At 38.0% G+C, this 22,624-nt stretch overlaps 1 protein-coding gene across 5 annotated transcripts in view; it reads right to left on the bottom strand.

Annotated features, from left to right (window-relative positions):
- Pik3c2g (phosphatidylinositol-4-phosphate 3-kinase catalytic subunit type 2 gamma) overlaps positions 1–22,624 on the bottom strand; it is a 352,621-nt gene that overhangs the window by 236,199 nt on the left and 93,798 nt on the right. For all 5 annotated transcript variants that reach the window (XM_006976490.4, XM_015995399.3, XM_076568126.1 and 2 more), the window contains 3 exons: positions 22,456–22,489; positions 18,903–19,098; positions 2,389–2,511 (listed from right to left, as the gene is read on the bottom strand). In XM_006976490.4, coding sequence (XP_006976552.1) covers positions 2,389–2,511; positions 18,903–19,098; positions 22,456–22,489 — 353 coding nt within the window. The remainder of the gene's footprint in view (positions 1–2,388; positions 2,512–18,902; positions 19,099–22,455; positions 22,490–22,624) is intronic.

The raw sequence follows: 22,624 nt of genomic DNA, 5'->3' as shown, positions 1-22,624 counted from the left end.
AGCAATGAAATGTACTTTCAATTCCAATGAAACAAATACATGCTAATAAAGTATGTAAAAACTGTTATTGACATCTAGGGAAATGGAATGTAAATATGTTTAATGGAAGCAAAATGAAAAATGATTCTAGGTTGAAATACCTAACTCCATTGGGAGAATGCAAGGATCTCTTATAGAAAATAACACTTGAACAGTTTAAAGAAAATAAATACATAAATAGAATTTTCAAAAATACTAATGAGTTCTTCATTTTTCTATAAAGCTGACTGTATAATTATACTTTTATTTTTCTCTTGAGGTGAAAGTGAATTTGATTTTTGGAAATAACCAGAAATGAGTTTTAGTCAAATTGAATGAATAATTTTATCAATTAACCAGGTTAATAACATTTTAAAGGAGCCTTTGGTTACAGAAAAATCATCAATTAACCAATAACTCTTACTGAACTTTTTTCTACATTGTACATTTTTAGCTGAGGGATCATGAAAATTTCTTTAAAAAAAAAAAAGAAAAAGCAAACAAAACACAAAGTAATCTATATCACTCAGAAGATGCCAAACAAAATTCAAAATAACACATCCATTTGAGAGAAGTTCAAAGTTCAGACCAAGCAGTGAAAGAAAAGGTGGACATCCACAGTGCAGAAAGGGTTAATTGAGAAGGAAGTTAGCAGGTGTTTGCAAGGTGGATGGAGAGAAGCAATGCATTTCTGACCCAAGAGAACCTTTAGCAAAGTGTGATCTCTGTTCTTTGCAGGGTAGATCTGATTCAGAGTCTGGCAAGGTGGAGAGTTAGGGACTAGGGTTGGTCCTAGAAGTGAAGACACAGAGGTATGTAGAGGCCAGGATCAGACAGCCAGTGCTCAATACTAAATGATTTGGATTTTGGTTTAAATGAACTGGAAAGACAATGGAGAATTTTACAAATAGAACTAATTCTGAATTTTAAAATGGGGCAGACAATGGAAGTTGCATCTTTGGCTAAAAGAATTAGGAATCTTAAACAAAGAAGGGATCCTGGTGAATGTAAAGTCACAGAGTAATTTGAGTTTGGTGTGGAGTGGGGAGGATCTTGTTGTATGTGGGAGAACAGAAGGCTGAGCACCCTGTCTTGGACACACACACAGTCTCAATTGCCTGTGCCAGCACTATGGTCAGATAGATGCAGTCACCTAACCATACCCTTAGACTCCTAGAAGCACGCACATACATTTTTCAATGAGTTAGATTAATTCTAAGCGGCAAATTGTCGTCCAAAGCTGGACCTGGTGAAAGCTCTGAGAGACAAGAGGAGGCACATTGTACTTGGCAGGTTGAGAATGCTGATCTCAGAGAAGCATTAGAGACCACACAGAAATGGAGCAGCGGCAGGAGTGGAGAGGGTTGCTTCTGGAAACTTGACAATGCCATGGAGGGGGTGGTAAGCCCAAGAGTTTGAGCAAGAGGGCTTGCGTTGTGTGGGGCAAGGGAAGGGTGCAGGGATAGTGTCAAGAAAGTAGCTAAGGGACTGCAGATATGACTCAGCAGTTGGGGAGCACTGGCTGCTTTTGCAAAGGACTGGGGTTCAATTCCCAGCACTTGCATGGTGGCTCATAACCATGAGGGGATCCAGTGCCTTCTGGCCTCCATGAGCATTGCAAGCACATGGCACACATACGTACATTCAGGCAACCACTCCCACACAGAGAATAAAAATAAATTAATCTTAAAAAAAAAAGATGAGGGTGCTTGATCTTGGGATTTAAAAAATGGTTACCAGAGGAGGAAACAGGGCCTTGCCCCACCTAATTAGGAATACATTGACATAACATATATGTACATATGTGCTTATCCTCCCACCCCCATTGACTATTTTAACAAATACACAACTGACTTATGTGAGAAGAGAGACCGCATATGACCAGGTGATTTCTTTCTTCTTAGCTGAAATCATCTTAGTTAAAATTCAGGCTATTCCTGATCTCCGGTATGGGAATGAACAATAGTGCCTCTCCTATTTATAATTTTCCCTGCTTCTCAATTCAGTCATATGGATGGGAAGGTTGGTTAAGGTTTTCAATGGACTTTAAGTCTGTTGAATGAACAGTTTGTTTATCTACTGTACTTCTGTACTTACCATACCATCAGTTCAGTTAACTGGCAGCCAGATTCCCTCTCTGTCTCTCTGTCTCTCTCTCTCTGTCTCTGTCTCTGTCTCTGTCTCTCTGTCTGTCTGTCTCTCTCTCTGTCTTTCTCTCTCTCTCTCTCTCTCTATGTGTCTTGCTCTTTGTGTGTCTGTCTGTCTAACTGTCTGTTTCTCTCTCTCACACACAACATGGTCTGTTTAAAATGCAATAAGGGCCGACTTTTCTTAGCTAGCCAGCACAGCCAGAATAAAGATTAAACTTACATTTCATTCCAGTTGACCAAAAGAAAGAATGATTTTGTGACTGGCATGGATCTGCAGCTTTTCACTTGGCACAGCTTCTTCCCAGCATATGTGAGCCAGCAGGAAAACGAAAATGCTTTGTAGCTGAAAAGAAACATTGATCCAATAAGCACAACACATGGGAGGAGACGGTTTCCTAAAAGGGTCAATTATTGTTATTGTCAAAGTCAAACGATAAAAATACAGTTACTTGTGTAAAGTGTGCTTTAAAAATCACTATAAAAATTTATGTTGGATATGTGAGAAAGACTGCAGAATAGGCAGCCCCATGGCTTTTCCGTGCCTACGGAGACACCAGTTCAACAACACTGACCAGTTTTCTCTGGAAAATCTTGAAACCTATTGTGAAGGTTCTATACCTAGATTGCAAGAGCAGTTACATCCAAGCAGCCACGGAAATTCACAAGATTCAGCTCCAGCCCCTCCTCACCTGCCTCCTCATCCTTGGAGGTGCCAATGGGGGTGGAGGAGCAGCGGGGCTCACAACACCTGGATATCCCCTCAAGAGGGATAGAAAAGGCTGTAATTTACATCTAATGGAACAGAGACACAGGGATTGTTGTCACTCTTGTGTGCATTTAAATGCTGATAAGAGAAGGTACAAAACCGGGGGCTGCCGAGAACACAGAATAAAGGCAACAGTCTTGTTTTGCGTGGCATTTGTTGCCCCTGTACTTTGTTTTGGAGACACTCCTCTCCATTTGTCTCACTCCTCTGTAATCCAGGGTAGCCTGGCCTTCACTATGTAGTCCAGGCTGGCATGAAGCTCGACGTGGTCATCTTGTTTCAGCTGTTCAAGCCTGGACTATAAGCACCAAGCACCATAAAAATCTACTTTTTGAAAACATAATTATTTTTATAAGCACACATTTATTGTACAAAGCAATGGTTTTGAAGCTTCTTTGAACAGGATATTTTCCCTAATTTTTTTTCAGCTAATTCACGGCTGCTATGTATGAAAGTTTCTGATTTTTGTATTTTAACTTTATAATCCATAACTTTCCTGATAGTTTATCAGATTTAAATGTTTTCTGGTTGATTCCATAAAATATCTTATGTATAAAACCATGATGCTGGCCGGGCGGTGGTGGCGCACGCCTTTAATCCCAGCACTCGGGAGGCAGAGCCAGGCGGATCTCTGTGAGTTTGAGGCCAGCCAGGGCTACCAAGTGAGTTCCAGGAAAAGGCGCAAAGCTACACAGAGAAACCCTGTCTCGAAAAACCAAAAAAAAAAAAAAAAAAAAAAACCATGATGCATATCATTTACAAATAAAGATATGAAGCTGGTCAGGTGACTTCTGCCCTTAAGTCTCTTTATTTTAGATTTCATTAAGTTTTGACCTTGATCCATCAAAGTGATCTTGAATTCTGTTTGCCAGTATTTCATTGAGAAAATTTGCATCTGTGTTCATCAGGAAACTTGACATGGAGTTCTAATTTTTTATTGTGTGTTTATATTACATGGTTACCTGGGTAATCCTGACTTTAGAGGATTTCCTTCCCTTTCTATTTTGTGGAACAATTGGAGAAGTGTTGGAATTATGTCTCTCTTCAATATTTGGTTGACTTCATCAGTGAATCTGTATAGTTTCAGGCTTTAATTTATGAGGAGATTTTTTTCCAATTTGATTTCATTGCTTGCCATAGGTCTTTTTAAATTTCTTATATACTCACATTTTAGTTTTGACAGGTACTAGGTATTTAGAAGTGTGTCTATTTGTGCCAAGTGTTCCAATGTTTGGATGTAAATTTTCAAAGTATTCCCTCCTGAGTCTACTCAAAGAAGAACTTTTTAATCTTCAATTAATTAATTAATTGTAACATGAATTTCTAAATGGTCTGATTAAATGAAAAACTCAGGAGCCAGGTGTTGGGGTGAATTCTGAAAGACCAGAGAAACAGAACAAGCCACAGCTAGCCTCACCTCGCCAACTTCTCAGCTGACCCTATTTCCTCAAACTGGAAGCCCCTGAGTCCTCATCTGAATGGATCTCAGCTGAACTACTGCTAAAAGCCTATAAGCTTAAAAAGCCTAAAGTTCCTGGTCCTCATGCCTTATAATAACTCATAGTTCTATTTCCTGTCATCACTTCCTGGGGATTAAAGGTGTGTGTGGTGGTATTGTGTTCCCCAAAATATTGTGTACCCTAATAAATTTATCTGGGGTCAGGGAACAGATGGCCACTAGATACAGAGGCTAGAAAATGAAGGCACTCACGCCTTTAATCCTAGCATTCCAGAGATAGAAATCCCTCTGGATCTCTGTGAGTTCAAGGCCACATTGAAACAGCCAAGCATGGTGACTCACACCTTTAATCCCAGAAAGCCAGCCTCTAATCCCAGGGAGTGGTGGTAGAAAGCAGAAAGGTATATAAGGCATGAGGACCAGAAACTAGAAGCATTTGACTGGTTAAGCTTTCAGGCTTTGGAGCAACACAGTTCAGCTGAGATTCATTCTGGATGAAGACTAAGAGGCTTCCAGCCTGAGGAAACAGGATCAGCTGAGGAATTGGCAAGGTGAGATAGCTGTGGCTTGTTCTGCATCTCATCTACCAGCATTCACCCCGATAACTGGCCTCAGATTTGATTTAATTAATAAGAGCTTTTAAGATTCCTGCCACATATCGCTTCTCGGCCTTTTGGCTAAGATCAAGTGAAGATTCCTGCTACAGGTGTGTGTCTTTCCCAAGCAAGACATGAGATCACAAGCGCTGGAATTAAAGGTGTGTGTCACCATGCCTGGCTGTTTCCAGTGTTTTGAACTCACAGAGATCCAAATGAATCTCTGCCTCTGGAATGCTAGGATTAAAGACATGTGCCACCACTGTCTAACCTCTATGTTTAATATAGTGGCTGTTCTGTTCTGACTCCCAGATAAGTTTATTGGGGTGCACAATATATCAACCACAATTAATTATCTCATGGTTTGACTAGGATTTTGCCAATATTGTTACCCTTTTCTGTGGTGATATTTTATTTGTACTGAAATGTTATTTTAATTTTATGTTAATAAATAAAGTTGCCCTGGGGTCAGAGCTATTAGAGCCATAGCAAGAGCATGGTGGTTAGAAGAGCTAGGTAGATTTCTGTGTGTTCAGGGATACAGCCAGTATTGGAGACATACGCCTTTAAGACCTGGAGGGCGGTACTTACAGGCAGAGATGAGGCAGTCATGTGGTTGGGTTTACAACCAATGAGAAGGCAGAACAGAAAGATTATTTAAACAGAGACACAGGAAGTACCTCCCTCTCTCGGGGAAGCTAGGAGCACTGCAGGAGGTAAGATTTTATCTCTGAGCTCTGACCTCTTGGCTTTCTCTTTTACATTGGCTCTGTGTTTCTTATTTTAAAAAGACGATTGGTTACATCTACATCTGGCGCCCAACGTGACAAGAATCCATTAAAAACTGCTTGGGGCCGGCTCCCTAGGCCCGGCCCAGGTCTGGGCTCAGGCTGGACTGTGAGCTGCTTGCTTAAAGCCAGTGCTACAAACAGCTCAGGCCTGCCCTGCTAAACAGGGCCCCTGCCTGTAAAGCCAAGCCTTGACTCGGCTCAAGAGGGAACAAGTGGCTGGCTTTAAGCTTTAGCCGGCTACCCCTTCGCTTTCACTTTCACTTTCGCTTTCGCTTTTGCTTTCGCTTTCTCTCTTGCTTTCTCTCTGTCTCTGTCTCTCTCTCTCTCTCTCTCTCTCTCTCTCTCTCTCTCTCTCTCTCTCTCTGGATTCACACCTAGGACACTAGGTGGCTCTTTTGAAATTCGCTCGGATTTCTACTGTTCTACGCAGATTTGGTAAGTCATAAAGGAAAAAATGGGTTTTCTGTGTACATTGGAAGAAAATTGGGTTTTTGAAATTTTAGGCAGTCTGACAATGGAACAACTATATGAAAAGATTAGTATTATGGGAATTATGCAGTTTATCACCATGCTTATTCTCATTTTACTATTTAAAAAGATAGTCGATTTAAGTGCCAGGATAACAGCTTTAGAAAAACCTGTTAATTTTAACAGTGAAGTTGGTTCAAGTTTGGATCATAAGGTTACAGAAAGAAAGCCTGTTTTCACACAGTCATCCTTAATTTATCCTGTAACCGTACAGCAGATGCCTGATCAAATGGCTACACAAAATATCTGGGCTCCAATTGAACTGATGGATTTTAAAAGGTTTAAGGAGGCAATAGTATCTTATGGCATGCATTCCCCATATGTAAAGCAAATGTTAAACTCTTGGTCAACATATAATAGGATTATACCACAGGACTGGCGGGACCTTGCACAAGCTGTTCTGGAACCCAGCCAGAGAATTCAATTTCTAACGTGGTTTAAGGAGGAAGCTAGAAACGTAGAAACACAATGGAGGGATAAAGGAATACAAGTTTGTCAGGATCAGCTTATTGGAGAAGCCAATATGCTTCAATACAAACACAATGTTTATATGATGTTCAAACCGTAATTTTATGTCGAATGGCAGCCTTGAATGCATGGGACAGAGTTGATGAACCAGGAAAAAAACCTGAGTCATTCACAAAGGTTATGCAAGGCCCAAAAGAATCTTTCACAGATTTTTTAGAAAGACTGGCTTCAGCAGTAAACAGAATGGTCTCAGGATCAGAAGCTAGTAAGGCAATAATTGAAGCTTTGGCATTTGAGAATGCGAATGCAGCATGCAAAAGAATAATCAGGCCGTTAAGGGCAAGATCTGCACCTTTGGAAGATTGGATTAGAGAAACAATTAATGTTGAGGCTGATGAGCATGGTGATACGTGGGTAGGAGAAGTAATTTCAAAAGGTTTGAGGAGTGTTAGATGTTTTGGGTGTGGAAAGCAAGGACATTTTAAAAGGGACTGTAAACAGGTCATTCCTAGAAGCAATGTTTCTTCAAGGAACAATGGCAACAGAATGCCCCTTCCTTCTGGAGTATGCAGAAGGTGTGGTAAGGGAAAACACTGGACCAACGAATGTAGATCAACAAAGGACAGACAGGGTAATCCTTTGCCTCAGTTTTCGGGAAACTCCCGGAGGGGCCTCATGCAGGCCCCCATAGCAAAACCAGTTCAAACCTTTCCTGCAGCTGTAGAGGAAATCCCTGCTCTGAGCGATTAAATAACCAAATGACTATTGGAATAAATCATGCTGGTCAGGATGATGAAAAAGAGAGAATAGAAAATTCAGGAGAAAACATAAAGAAAATTTTTTGGCAAACTTCTATTAATGAACAGAGACCAAAATTAACGATAAAAATAAATGGTGTTTTGTTGTCTGGTCTGGTAGACACAGGTGCGGACATTACCATAATTGCACCAGAATTTTGGCATCCAGCTTGGCCTCTTCAAGAGGTAAACGTTCAACTGTTAGGAATTGGGACATTATCTGGAGTGAAACAGAGTGCAAGATGGCTGGAATGTATAGGTCCAGAAGGACAGAGAGGAAAATTAAAACCATATGTCGCTAACATAGCTATGAACCTGTGGGGTCGAGACTTGTTGCAACAATGGAATACTCAGATTAAAATCCCTCCAATCTCAGAAACAAATCATAAACTAGCACATGTTTCTGAGAGAAATATTAGAAGGCATTATTTTGAGTGGTCACCAGCCATCCATATTATACAGGAACAGGGCACAACAACTGATAATCCTCCAAAAATACCAACAGCTCTACCTTTAAAATGGTTAACAGACAAGCCTGTATGGGTTCAGCAATGGCCTTTAACAACAGAGAAACTCCAGGCTTTAGAAGAGCTGGTAGAAGAACAGTTAAATGCTCAGCATATTGAACAGTCAACCCAGCCCTTGGAATTCTCCTGTATTTGTTATTAAAAAGAAATCTGGTAAATGGAGAATGGTAACAGACCTTAGAGCAATTAACAAAGTAATTCAGCCGATGGGCTCTCTACAATCTGGAATTCCTTTGCCTACTCTGTTACCAAAAGGATGGCCTCTCATAGTTATTGATTTAAAAGACTGTTTCTTTTCAATACCCTTACAAGAAAAGGACAAAGAAAGATTTGCTTTCACAGTGCCTACTTATAATAATTCTCAACCGGTTAAAAGATTTCAATGGAGGGTCCTCCCACAGGGAATGTTAAATAGCCCAACTCTGTGCCAATATTTTGTACAACAGCCATTGGAAGTGATACGTAAAAAATTTCCTAAATCTATAATTTATCATTATATGGATGATATTTTACTAGCTGACTCAAATGCAGATACTTTAGAAAGAATGTTTGAAGAAGTAAAGAAAATTTTGCCTTGCTGGGGATTACAAATTGCTCTTGAAAAGATACAAAGAGGAGATTCTATTAATTATTTAGGATATAAAATAGAGCTACAAAAAATTAGACCCCAAAAGGTGCAAATTCGGAGAGATAGACTACAGACTCTTAATGACTTTCAAAGATTATTTGGAGATATTTCTCATCTACGAACTATTGTTGGGGTAAAAAATGATGAACTGACTAATTTGTTCAAAACCTTAGAAGGTGACAAGGACTTAAATAGTCCAAGAGAATTATCACCTGATGCTGAGAAAGAATTGGCCTTGGTAGAAAAGAAAGTACATGAAGGGCACGTGGATCGTATTGATCCAAAGCTGGATTGCATTTTGGTTATTTTACCTTCTAGGCATTCCCCTACTGGAATATTAATGCAGAGGGAAGATATTATATTGGAATGGATATTTTTACCAAATAAACCAAATAAAAAATTAAAAACTTATGGGGAAAAAATCTCTGACTTGATTTGGAAAGGAAAATTGAGACTTCGTCAATTAGCAGGAATAGACCCAGCAGAAATTGTCGTACCCTTAACTAAGGAGGACATTGAAAAATTATGGACAGAAAGTGAACCTTGGCAAAGAGCTTGCAGTAATTTTTTGGGAGAAATTAACAGCAAATATCCCAAAAGCAACAGAATTGATTTTATAAAGAGAGCTGATTGGATCTTGCCTCGAATTGTACGGCAAAAACCCATATCTGGAGTTCGTACATTTTATACAGATGCCAATAAACAAGGAAAGGCAGGTTACAAATCAGAAAATTTAAGTAAAGTGGTACAAAGTCCTTATAATTCAGTGCAAAAATCAGAATTGTATGCTATTCTGTTGGTATTAATGGATTTTTCAGAACCTCTCAACATAGTAACTGACTCTCAGTATGCTGAAAGAGTGGTATTACATATTGAGACTGCAGAATTTATCCCTGATGCTTCAGAATTAACTTCACTATTTATTCAATTACAAGATACAATCAGGAAAAGGAGTCATCCTTTATATATAACTCACATCCGATATCATACTGGTCTGCCAGGCCCTCTAGCACAAGGCAATGATGAGATTGATAAATTATTGATAGGAAATGTGCTGGAGGCCTCAGAATTTCATAAAATACATCATGTCAATAGTAAAGGTTTAAAAAAGGATTTTCCCATAACCTGGCAACAAGCCAAAGAAATAGTAAAGAAATGTCCTACTTGTTCCTTCTATAATCAAACGCCATTACCAGCAGGATGTAACCCAAAGGGTACTCAGAGGAATGAAATTTGGCAGATGGATGTGTTTCACTTTGCAGAATTTGGAAAATTGAAATATGTACACCACACCATTGATACTTATTCAGGATTTCAATGGGCAACTGCTTTGAGTTCTGAAAAAGCTGATTCTGTAATCACTCATTTGCTAGAAGTTATGGCCATCATGGGTATACCTGCACAAATTAAAACTGACAATGCTCCATCATATGTCTCTGTTAAAATGAAACAGTTTTTTGCTTATTACAATATAAAGCATATTACAGGTATACCACATAATCCTACAGGTCAAGCAGTTATAGAAAGGTCAAACAGAACTCTAAAGGATATGCTAAATAAACAGAAAGGAGTAACAAAAACCCCCAGAAATAGACTGCATAATGCTCTATTAACTTTGAATTTTCTGAATGCCAATGAGAAAGGAACAACAGCTGCAGAGAGACATTGGGTAATAGAAAAAACTACAGAATTAAATCAGCCTATATACTTTAAGGATGTGCTGACCTCAGAATGGAAACCAGGGTATGTATTACGTTGGGGACGAGGTTTTGCTTTTGTTTCTACAGGAGAAGATAAGCTGTGGGTACCATCAAAATTGATAAAGGTTCGATTTGAACAAGAAAAACCTCTTAATTAGAGGAGGTGATAGTTCATCAATCAGCATGAACATCCAATTTAAACTAACTTGTACCTGTAACACATGTCTTTTCATTTAATCAGATAATAACTTGCCAAAAGGGAACATCCCCAAAGTTAGTCTTGGGGAAAGGTTTTTGTTTTTGTCTTTTAGGAGGATGAAGGTTAAGGAATCTGAAGGACACAAGACAAATGAGACAACTGAAGAAAAGGGACAAATCATCTATCCCAGGAAACAGAGTATATGGGAGTATATGGCATATGGGTATATATTATCTAAAAAATTTTATGTCTTCTTAAATGTTTGTTTCTGCTTTTCTCTAAAGATTTAACACTATTGGTTTTCTAATAGTCCCAGTTCAATTAAAATTTAAAGCTGACTTTGGAGTTGGAGAATGGCTCTCTCCTTCTTTAAACTCAAGCATGTTGTTAAAAGGAAAATGCAAACTCCCTGTATCATGCCAGAAAGAGCCATTTTCTGCTATGGGACAGGACAAAAGCCAAATTAATTAAGGGACTATTCTATTACTAATCTCAACTCTTTGATTCTATTCTGATTCTTTAAACTTTTCTTAAAGTATAAATTTTATATCAAAATTTACAAGATTAATAGATACATATACATTTTAAACTTTGTTAAGATAGGAATGGTCATATAGAGTACTAACTAATTCTAGAAAAAAGGCTTCAATTAGCTGCATATATATGTCTTTGTGTTCGAGTCTCTTATCAGTTTTCTGCAGGAAATCATGGCCAGGCCTAACATCAACTGAAGTCTCCAGGAAGAAAATGGGGCCCCACAACAACAACAACAATTCCACGTGGACAATAATAATATCACTGAACTGACAAACATCATCTACAGATCAGCTTTGAACTACAAGGATAAAGATAACTTCGCCCATACCCAGCAGGAAGCAATTTTAAGAATGACGCCCACATTCCCAAAGAGGTGGTGTGGGGCGGGTGGTTTTTTTTTGGTTCTTTTTAATGGGTTTTGGGTCTGGGATAATTTTCATTATTTAGGGGGGTAGGTTACAAGTTGTCAAGGGTTAGGAAAAAGGCTAAGCAAAGGAGATTAGATTTAAGGTTCTTGTTAAAAAAAAAAAAAAAAAGAAAGAAAGAAAGAAAAGAAAAGAAAAAGACAATTACTAATTTTAAATACTTTACATTATTACCAACTATTAGGATATAAAGAAATGAAAGTTAGTAGTTAGACATTACAATAGAAATTGTAGTCATATTAGATATGTTTTAAAAATTGAGCAGATGTATTTTAGACAGGTCATCTTCAAACCCTTCAGAGATCTACAGAATATGGCATTTAAAATGTTTTAATAACTTAGAAATTTTTCTTTTTTGAGACATGTCGGCTCCTGGCAGTACCAATCTACTTCAGAGAAAATATGGGCATTGAAGAAACTGCATATGGAGTTAATTTTCATTGTGGCAAAAGTTAGCCACTGGACAACAAAGTATCCTCAAATCAACAGAAAAAATGGACAGACAGAACACGAAACAAAGGACTACCAATTCCTGCCAAAACAAGTGTGGTTATGGCTTTATCAAAAGGCATCTTCTGAGGCCAGGACAATATGGCACCATCCCTGAAGTGGCCTTCACAATCTGGAAAAGGTACAGTGCCCTTTTCTTTGAAGGCAGCTGAACAGGCAGTGGGCCGATGGCTTCTGTTGTGCAATGGAACAGCAACTGAAAGCTCACGCCTCTCAATAGTAGACTGGCATTTAATAGAGGGATGTGGAGAAGGGGATGCTTAGATGAAGCCATATATACACAGCCAAGAAGAATGGACAGCTGAATTAAAAAACCATCAACAATTTCCAGAATTTAAAATCCTGAATCATGACATGACACTAGTGGAATTCAGGTGTTTCTGGTACATGGACTGCTCTCACCCAATGTGAGGTTGAACTGTTGACCTTGTGTACAACCTACTTCACAAATGAGTCTGTCAGATACCATAAGCCTATAGGCTGAAGATGATGCCCCAACACTGCAGAGAAACCTCAGGTGACTGTCCAGGCAGCTGGCTGTTTCTGTCAACTCACAAAATTTTTGGAAGTTGCTTTTGTGCACTTCTTGTTTTTATTTTTGTTAGCTAATATTATTTCCTTCTTGGGTCTCTGAGGGAGTTGAAGATTAGTTAGTTATAGTTGAAGATTAATTAGGATAGAAAGTGAATTAGATACATTTTGGACTTACTAAAATAGGATAGATAAGGGAATTATTTTCTCTGATTTGTCAAATACAAATGGACTAGACATCGTTTAGGTATTTGTTACTTGTATATATTGTATATAGTTATTGTACTTTTGTATATAGTTTTTCTTTTGTTAGTTATAACCTTTTGCCTTTTTTCTTTTTATTAAAATAGAAAAGGGGAAATGTGGTGATATTTTATTTGTACTGAAATGTTATTTTAATTTTATGTTAATAAATAAAGTTGCCCTGGGGTCAGAGCTATTAGAGCCATAGCAAGAGCATGGTGGTTAGAAGAGCTAGGTAGATTTCTGTGTGTTCAGGGATACAGCCAGTATTGGAGACATACGCCTTTAAGACCTGGAGGGCGGTACTTACAGGCAGAGATGAGGCAGTCATGTGGTTGGGTTTACAACCAATGAGAAGGCAGAACAGAAAGATTATTTAAACAGAGACACAGGAAGTACCTCCCTCTCTCGGGGAAGCTAGGAGCACTGCAGGAGGTAAGATTTTATCTCTGAGCTCTGACCTCTTGGCTTTCTCTTTTACATTGGCTCTGTGTTTCTTATTTTAAAAAGACGATTGGTTACATCTACACTTTTCCAAGAACCAACTCATAGTTTAATTAATTCTATATATTATTTTTTCAGTTTCTATTTCATTATTTCCTGCCCTGGTCTCTACTGCTTTTTCTGTCTACTCTAGTTTTAGTAGTTGGACTTTGTGAAATTAATTTGGCAGAGTTACTTTCATTTGTATTTTGTGGATTAGCTTGAGCAGTGTTAAGGTTGGTTCTTATTTAAAGGTCTAGCATAATTCTGCAGTGAATCTGAAAGACATGGGCTTGAATTAGTACAAATTGACTTCTTTTTCTTCCAAACCCAGCAGTAATTGAATGGGAAAACTTCTGAACCCTCAGATTCTCCCTGGGGGTAGAAATTCCTTAATTCATGAACTTTAAAAACTACTCAAATGCTGTGGGATGACTTTTTGTACACTGTGAATATGTGTTGTTGTCATTGGTTGATAAGTAAAGCTGCTTAGCCAATGGCGAGGCAGAATGAGGTTAGAGGGTATGTTCAAACTGAAGACTGAGATGAAGAAGGGTAGAGTCAGAAGATACCAGCTTGCCGCCCAAGGAGCAACAAGATGCCAGCAGACTGGTAACGACATGGCTACATGGCAACATATTGATTAATAGAAATGGGTTAATTTAAGGTGAAAGAGCTAGCTAGCAAGAAGTCTGAGCCATAGGCCATAGTTTGTAATTAATATAAGCCTCTGTGTGTTTACTTGGGACCAAGTCGGACATAGGAAAACTTCCAACTACACTCAAATTTTTATACACACACACACACACACACACACACACACACACACACACACACACACACACACTGTTGATTTTTTACTTAATCACACTTTAGAGAAAAGGGTGAGAGCTGTATTGTGAAGGTTATCTCAACTTTCTTTAGATTTGTAATTTATATTTTGGTCACTTGAAGGCTCCATGTATACTTGACAATAATTTGTATTCCCAAATTATGTCCTGTGCTATATAGTATATTTATATACTTTGTTACTTGTATTGGCTCATTCTATATTCTTTCCCACTTAACTCAATGATCATTTACTTCCTGAGAGAGTACATTGATATCATACATTTCAATGGCCCCATTAAACTCTTCCTGTATTTCTGTCAACTTTTGGCACTTATTTTTATCTTAGGGTCAACTTAATATTTTAACAGCACGCACACACACTATATATATATTTTTTTAAACTTAGAATCCATTTCTTAGTGTGCTCACAGTATTCATATTGCTTGGCATGGTGATATGAAAATTTGAGATTATAAATGAAGTTTATGTGACATTCATGAAAGACAGTCTGCTCACATACTTTTGATGGCAAAGGTTACATGACAAGGAGCTTCTATGAATCTCTCTGATATGCCTCATAAGGAGAGAATCCTCTCACTAAGAAGCAATTTCAGCTTGCTAATGTGTTTGGAGTCTTCATAATTACAAATGTCAAAATATTTACACATGAATATACTGTATGATATAATATACATTATTATGCACATAATGCATTTGTGTATAATTACACTGGCATTCTAATTACCATAGCAAGGTAAGCATTGTATCTTGTGAATGACTGAAGAGATTAAAAATATTTTTTGCCCTCTACTTAGCTCAGGGACTATTAACAGTTGATAGCTTTTAGAAGAGGAAGAGTCAATTTTCTTTAAGTGTGTGGTCCCTAGTACATGGGCCATGTTTCCAGAGCAGTGCCCATATCCAAGAGTATTTGGGTAATACAAATCACATACACCTTTAATCCCAGCACTCTGGAGGCAGAGACAGGTGGATCTTTGCAAGTTCAAGAACATCCTGGTCTACATAATGAGACCTTCTCCAAAAACTGTATAAACACACACACACACATACACAGAGAGAGAGAGAGAGAGAGACAGACAGACAGACAGAGACAGAGAGACAAAGAGAGAGACACACACACAAAGAAAGAGATGGGATGGAGAAAAAGAGAGCAAAAGTTGTAGTTAGGCAAGTAGGGTGGTTCTAGAATGATTGTGAGATGAGGTGAATATGATCAAAATACATTGTATTAAAGCCCAAGGAATTAACAGAATATTATTTAAATTATATTCTTCGACTTCTTAATGTAATCCCAACTTGTATTTCTCTTATTACTAGCAATGGCTCTTGATACTTTCTGGTCAACCAATCTCCTACAGGTTCTAATTATTCTGGCCTGCTTTTCCCTGGAACTGCCCCTGGATCTCAGGCTCTAATACTTGCTACAGTGTCTTCTTTGCTTCCATAGTCTCAGGTGTCACTTTTCTTTCACAATCAACACTTGTTCATTTTCTAGCTCAGCTTACTGCTGACCTCGGCTCTCCTGACCCATATAACTATTTCATAAATCAAATGACTTACAATCCTTTTTTAATTGTTTTATTAATCTTTTTAATAAGAGATTTTCTATTCATTTTACATACCAACCACAGATTCCCATCCTCCCTCCTCCCATCCCCCAGCCCTCACAGGAAAGATCCATCAAGATGAAGTTTCAATTCTGAACATTTATGCCCCAAATACAAGGGCACCCACATATGTGAAAGAAACATTACTAAAGCTTAAATTATACATCAAACACCACACATTAATAGTGGGAAACTTCAACACCCCACTCTCACCACATGGCTTACAATTCTAGTCAAAGAAGTTTATGTAGGCACTTCCAGCAAATCTTTATTGAATATATATTATACATTAAGAAATGTTTGGATTACTGTATAGATATTGTAAAAAGCAATTTATGAAAAATTAATAATTTGCAATTATGAAGATAATTATTATGCAATATATGCGTGTTATAAGCAGATAAAGTCATGCCATTATTGAGACACAGCCATCTTCAATATGTAGCAAAGATGAGCTAAAAGAAAACTTTTATTCTATAGTATGACAGGTTGGTTACAAATATGAATGGGACTCATCTAGATCTACCCAGAACTATTCAGCTAAGTCACCTCCTACATTTCTGACCCTCAATGTGAGATCTTAGTCTTTTGTATTACATTGCTAAATCTGGGAGAAATTTGACAAGTAAAAGTCAATACCTAGGTCCTCAGGGAAACGTACAAATCTGCAGTTTATCAGCATTTTATTAGAAGGCAGGCTGGCCCTGAATTCCTTAAGAGAGAAAAGGGTTGGGTCTTTTTCTGGGGACAGCCTCCAAACTCTAGTCTTAATTTGTTCCTCTAGTGAATAAAATACATAGTTTTGTTTAATATACTAAAGCTCTCACTTATTATAACAGTTCTTTTGTAGAAAAGTATTAATTTGTATCTGTAATTGCTGTGGGATGTTCTGTATGGCAAATGTGTTGCTCTGATTGGTTAGTAAATAAAACACTGATTGGCCAGTAGTCAGGCAGGAGGAAGTATAGGCGGGACAAGGAGGAGAAGAATTCTGGGAAGTGGAAGGCTGAGTCAGAGACACCGCCAGCCACCGCCAGAACAAGCAACATGTGAAGATGTCGGGAAGCCACAAGCCACGTGGCAAGGTATAGATTTATAGAAATGGGTTAATTTAAGATAAGAACAGTTAGCAAGAAGCCTGCCATGGCCATACAGTTTGAAAGCAATATAAGTCTCTGTGTTTACTTGGTTGGGTCTGAGCGGCTGTGGGACTGGCAGGTGACAAAGATTTGTCCTGACTGTGGGCCAGGCAGGAAAACTCTAGCTACATATAATAATATGTACATGCATGCATAACTGTCTTCATGTAACAATGTTATATATGTTAAAATATGCTGAAACAATTTAGACTGCACACAAGTGATTTGTAGAGAAAATTGAAGGAAAGTTAAATAGATTGTATTTATACAAATACACACTATGAGCAAATCTATAGTATACCTTCACTCATAAACACAGATGTATTAATGTATAGATGACATATGCTACATGTACATTTATGTATCAATAGATGCACAAATATATAGTATGTATGTATGCAGTATAGATATATAGTTTTAGTTGTATTTATCATGTTTCAGAGAATTTCCATATGAATTAAAAATAAGGTATATTTAATTATAACTAGAAAATTATCCACTAGAGTCACAACCAATCACATAGCATTCTTTTAAAATTCATGATAAAAACCAAGACAGGAAATACATGATGGTTACATTAGGTCAATACTAAATAAATGTATGAATTCTCTTTTCCTTTCAGATCACATACATCTTTCACATTTTACTGAAGAGATGTGTATATAAATAGCTTTCTATATATAGAGATACACTTTATTTCTATATTAATTATATAAGTATGTACACATTTTATTTTACACACACACAAACATGCACGCATGCATGCCCCTTCCTCCCAAGGCTCACAGATCTTCCAGGAAGAAGAGGAAGAAAGAGTCAGAGGTGACAGACAATGACAAGGAGCTTTTCTGGATAAAACCGGGTAGATGCACATACGAACTCAAAGCGCTTGTGACATCACTCACAAGACTTGCAAAAGCTCAAGTCAGACAAAATCCCAGCTCATGGAGGGGAGATGTGCATGAAGCCCCAGCTCTTCTGTAGTCACTATTGGTAACTGAAAGCTTCTGGGAGAAGGGGAGTTGATTGTCTTTAAAGATGAGGCCCCTTATATGTCAACCATTCTCCAGCTGATGGCCAATACCCGTCAGTATGTGAGAAGCCAGACTGTACCAGATTTATAAAAAGAAATGAAAAATTGGGTGGGTACAGAAGGGAGTGGGTATGGGAAGAGTTGTAGAAGCAGGAGTGAACATGATCATTACAATGTATGGAATTTTCAAAGAATTAATAAATATATATGAATCCTAAAATTATTTATTTTAATTATTTTAGTTGTTTTAGCTTTTCTTTCTGGTGTCAAATGCTATAGGTATAGTATGTTCATTAACAATTGATTTAATTAATTTTAATAAAGTTAATCAATGTCCTCCTCTATATTCAATCGACAAAGAATTTAAATTATACACTGTTACTATAAGTATGCTATTCTAGAAAATATTACATAAATATAGTTAACTTTAAACCCAGCGGTATTCCCAGCATAATTGTGAAAATCAAATAATCCATTGGTAATCCTTACTTTGTTAAGATACTAATCTGACAAAATGTCTGCACCACTCACAACCTTATAGAGACCAGAGAACTTGGCTATGCTTATCTGTAAATTACATACTCTTAGTGCCTGTGCATGCACTTTCTCTCCCCCTATATCCTATTAATTATTATTAATCTCTTAGACTAAATAATGAAAAATAAAATCTTAGAGAATCCACTAAACAGGATGAACACTGTCTATTTCATGAGGCACTTACTGCAGCCATTATTTTAATATGGTGAAGGGAGGATGAATACCCACCTGGAATTTAACTTTTATTAAGTGATCATAGGATGAAAAATAAATCTGCCTCAATTGATTTTCCAACATTTTATGACATATTTGCTTCTTCAAGTGAGAACAAAGCTAATTATACTCAAGAGGGAATTGTGAAGATTTTCTGCCTCTCACCTGTGTGCCCAGGGCTCTGGAACATTGTGCAGGGTACACACTGTGAAGCTCAGGTGGGAATCGAGCCCGGCATGGATGCAGGAGGCACCTCCAGGTGTGAGCACAGGCTGGAAATCTGTACAAAAGCTACCGCAGTACACTTCGATTAGCTGAGAGATGGACCATGATAGTTCAGCTGTCACTTGCTCTATGAAGCCTAGGGGAGTAAAGGATAGAGATAGGAATGTCTGTGAAGGGTCATATTTCTCATAAGCCATCAATTATAGCTTTGAAATATCTTATAATGAAATTTAAATAAAATTTAATTAAAACGACCCTTACTAACTGAAGCCAATTAGCCATCTGGGCCTCTGGAGGCAGCCTGGCATGGCTGCTGGTAGATCATCTGTCTACATATTTCCATATCTTTAGCAATACAGATTTTGAAAATATAACCTTTTAGTTACAAATTGGAGGCTCTTTTTATGATTAACTTGACATGCCAATCGATTGAAATTTGCAATCAAATATCTTCTGGTTTATATATTTTTTTAAAGTTAACTTTAAGAAAAGGACCATATTTTCTAGATGGCTTATTACTTCAAACAAATTCTATCTAAAAGATTTGTTTACCACTGGGCTGAACACTCATCACCTGTCTTGTGATGATATAAGAGGATTGTCACTGCGAGCATCAGTTTTAACTGTCAACTTGATACCATCTACAGTCACCTGAGGAGAGAATCCCAGGGAGGAGTTTTCTATGTTGGATTGGCCTGAGGCTTGTTACCTGATGCAGGGAAAACCAGCCCTTTGTGGTAGGCTCCATTCCCTAGGCTGGTTATCTGGAACTATATAAGATGGAAGAAAGCTAGATGAAAGCAAGCAAGCAAGAATCCATGAGTTTTCCCTCTCTACTCTTGACTGTGGATGTGATACTTTAAATTTCTGCTTTGACTTTCTCTAAATAATGAACTGTAACTTCGAATTGAAAGCCAAATAAACCCTTTTGTTTCTAAGTTGCTTTTTGTTAGGATATTTTGTCCTAATCACTTAAATGAAACAAGGGCAGTGATAGAGGAAGAAAAATGATTAATCAGCTAATAATTTTCCTAAAGTAGCAAAAGAATTGTTGAGGGGACAGAGCAGCACATCCTTAGACACTTCTTAGTGTCTGCTGTGACAGGATTCAAGCACACTCTGAGTCATGTCACTTAGAGAAACACATGTAACTTCCTCCAAAGTCGCTTCTGAAACACAAGTTGCTTCTTGGCTTCCAGTTGTTTTGAAAAGAATTTGACACAAAGAGCTAGCTTTTTTCTTGAGTATTCTGCACTGTTCCAGTGTTAAAGTATGTAGGCTCCCCAGGATGGAAACCAGCTTCGGCATGGCGCTTCTTCCCACATCCTGTTCCCCAGCAATTCTGCCCACAATTAAGCATTCTTTGTTGTTGCTCAACACATGCTATTATTCACTTAGTTATTCATAAATGCACACAAAATTTATGATAGACAAATTGTGCTTATTTGTCTCATTTCTTAAATAGTGCCCATTTTTGCAACAGCCTGGGGGAAGATGAGCAAAGAGAAAAGGCTCTCTAATTAAATTTCTCTGAGAAATCATCATGGGAATTAATGAAGCAGAAGCGAAAGGCAGCATTATAATAGTCCTAAAAGAAGGCTTGTCAAACCCCGGAGGCCACCCAACAGAGATTTTTCCTGAATCATGGGTGGTAGAAATTTGGAAGTTTCTAGAAACATCTTGTTTCCTCTTTTCAAATTCTTCTGTTGGTTCTTTGGAGCAAGAAACACAAACTTCACATCGATAACTCCCAATCTTGTGAAAGTGTGCCAGTGAATACATATCTAACATTATTGTTCTGTCCTCAGATTCGCATTCTGGAGAACCTGAATTATTTTGATACTTATCACATTTTACTCTTTACTGTTAGTGCAGTATTATCTGGGTTATTATTTGCTTCTGTGAGGTTGCTTACTAATATGTCCCAAAGTATTCTGTGTTTCCAGAACTCTGGATGAAGAATCCATTTCAAGTGCATCATCAGAGGCTGTAGAGATGGCTCATTTAGCAAATACCTGCTATAAGGGCAGGAAAACCCAAGATGAACTCCTCAGGGCTTATATCAAAAGCTAGGCATGGGGGCTAGAGAGGTAGCTCAGTGGTTAAGAACACTAGATGTTCTTACAGAGGACATGGGTTCAGTTCTAGCACCCACATGGCAGCTCACTACAGTTTGTAACTCCAGCTACCTATTTTGGCCTCCGTGGATATCATTCATATCAACAATACATGCAGGCATATACTCATAAATATAAAAGAAAAGAAATATTAACAAAAGACTTGACACAGTGGTTCATATCTGTAATCTCTGCACTTGGAGGTAGAAATTGATGTCTTCCTGAAATTTGCTATCTAGTCATCTAGGTAAACTCCAGCTGTAGTAAGAGACCTACCTCAAAAATTAATGAGGGGTATGACTAAGGAAGCCTCATGTTGGTGACCTCTGGCCTCTAAGCACATGTGCACAAACACCTGCACACGCATACATCTACAACAATGACATCATCAAATTATTTTGTGAATCAAGACCTTGGGCATGGTGGAGAAATATGGTGTATATTATGGAGTATAAATCTTCGGGCACATTGCTGTTCATTTTTTTTTTTTTGGTAGAATCTCATATTCTAATGCCCTGAGGGGTATGGGGGAAGAAACCTCACTACACCACTCACAATAGAAAAGGGGTGGGGTGTCATATCAGGATAACTGTGCCTGCCCTCTCCACAGACGATCATAACGATCTGTGCAGGAATATTTGAGGCAGGCAGTGTCTCTTCTATCCCGCATGTCCTGGAGTCTTCTGATCATCCCTTTGGCACTGACTCCAGTGGTTTCTCCATCCCCCTGCCTCTGCATCACCTTCTATGACGACACATGGAGGTAACTTTAATATCATTGAACAGCTCTTTCCGACTGTTGGTCTCAAAATGGAGACTGTGTGTTTCTCATGCAACTCTCAGCTAGAAAGATTAACTGTGTGGAAGGTGGGTTGTTTTAAATAATTCTCACAGGCGCCTGTGCATTCAGTGTTATCGGTTGTTAGTCATGTTGTCCCTAAAAGATGCTCAGGTGTTCCTCTTCCAAAGATCATCTCCCTGTGCAAACATAAAAACCTCAAACCCACAATATCCTATTGTGTGCCTATTAGGACAGCTGACGATTCAAGAGTTTAGTCTTGGGTCCCAGAGCTCAAGAAGTGGTAGAGCTGATGTTGGAAACCAGATCTTCTGATCTGAAAGTAGACCCTGCTCTGAAGCACGTAAACACACATCCACTCTTTACAGAAGTGGGAAAGTCCCCTTCAACTTTCAAAGTCATCATCCCAGATTCTCAGTGAGTGCTAATTCAGAATCCACCCCTTCTGCCTGGTCTACCAGCTGGTCTTTCAAACATAGCTTGAGTTTACATTTCAAATGACTTTGGAGATCAATGTTTGCAACTTTTCTCACAACAAAATCTAATTCATAGTAAATTTTTTTTTGTTTTTCATTACCTTTTTTTGAAGTCTCTGATTTCTGATGAAAATTCTAAAAAAAAAAAAAAGGAAGTATATGTTTTACTATTCAGAAAATCATCGAACCAGTCCAAAACCAACACACTACAATTTCGCTGAGATGAGAAAATGATAAACATATTTCTCAGTATTATTTATCTGTGATGCA

This window comes from Peromyscus maniculatus, chromosome 3, assembly GCF_049852395.1.
Source record: "Peromyscus maniculatus bairdii isolate BWxNUB_F1_BW_parent chromosome 3, HU_Pman_BW_mat_3.1, whole genome shotgun sequence".
NCBI classification, from domain to species: Eukaryota; Metazoa; Chordata; class Mammalia; order Rodentia; family Cricetidae; genus Peromyscus; species Peromyscus maniculatus.
The sequence above is the reverse complement of the archived record's forward strand: the minus strand, read 5'-3'. Positions and strand labels throughout refer to the sequence as shown.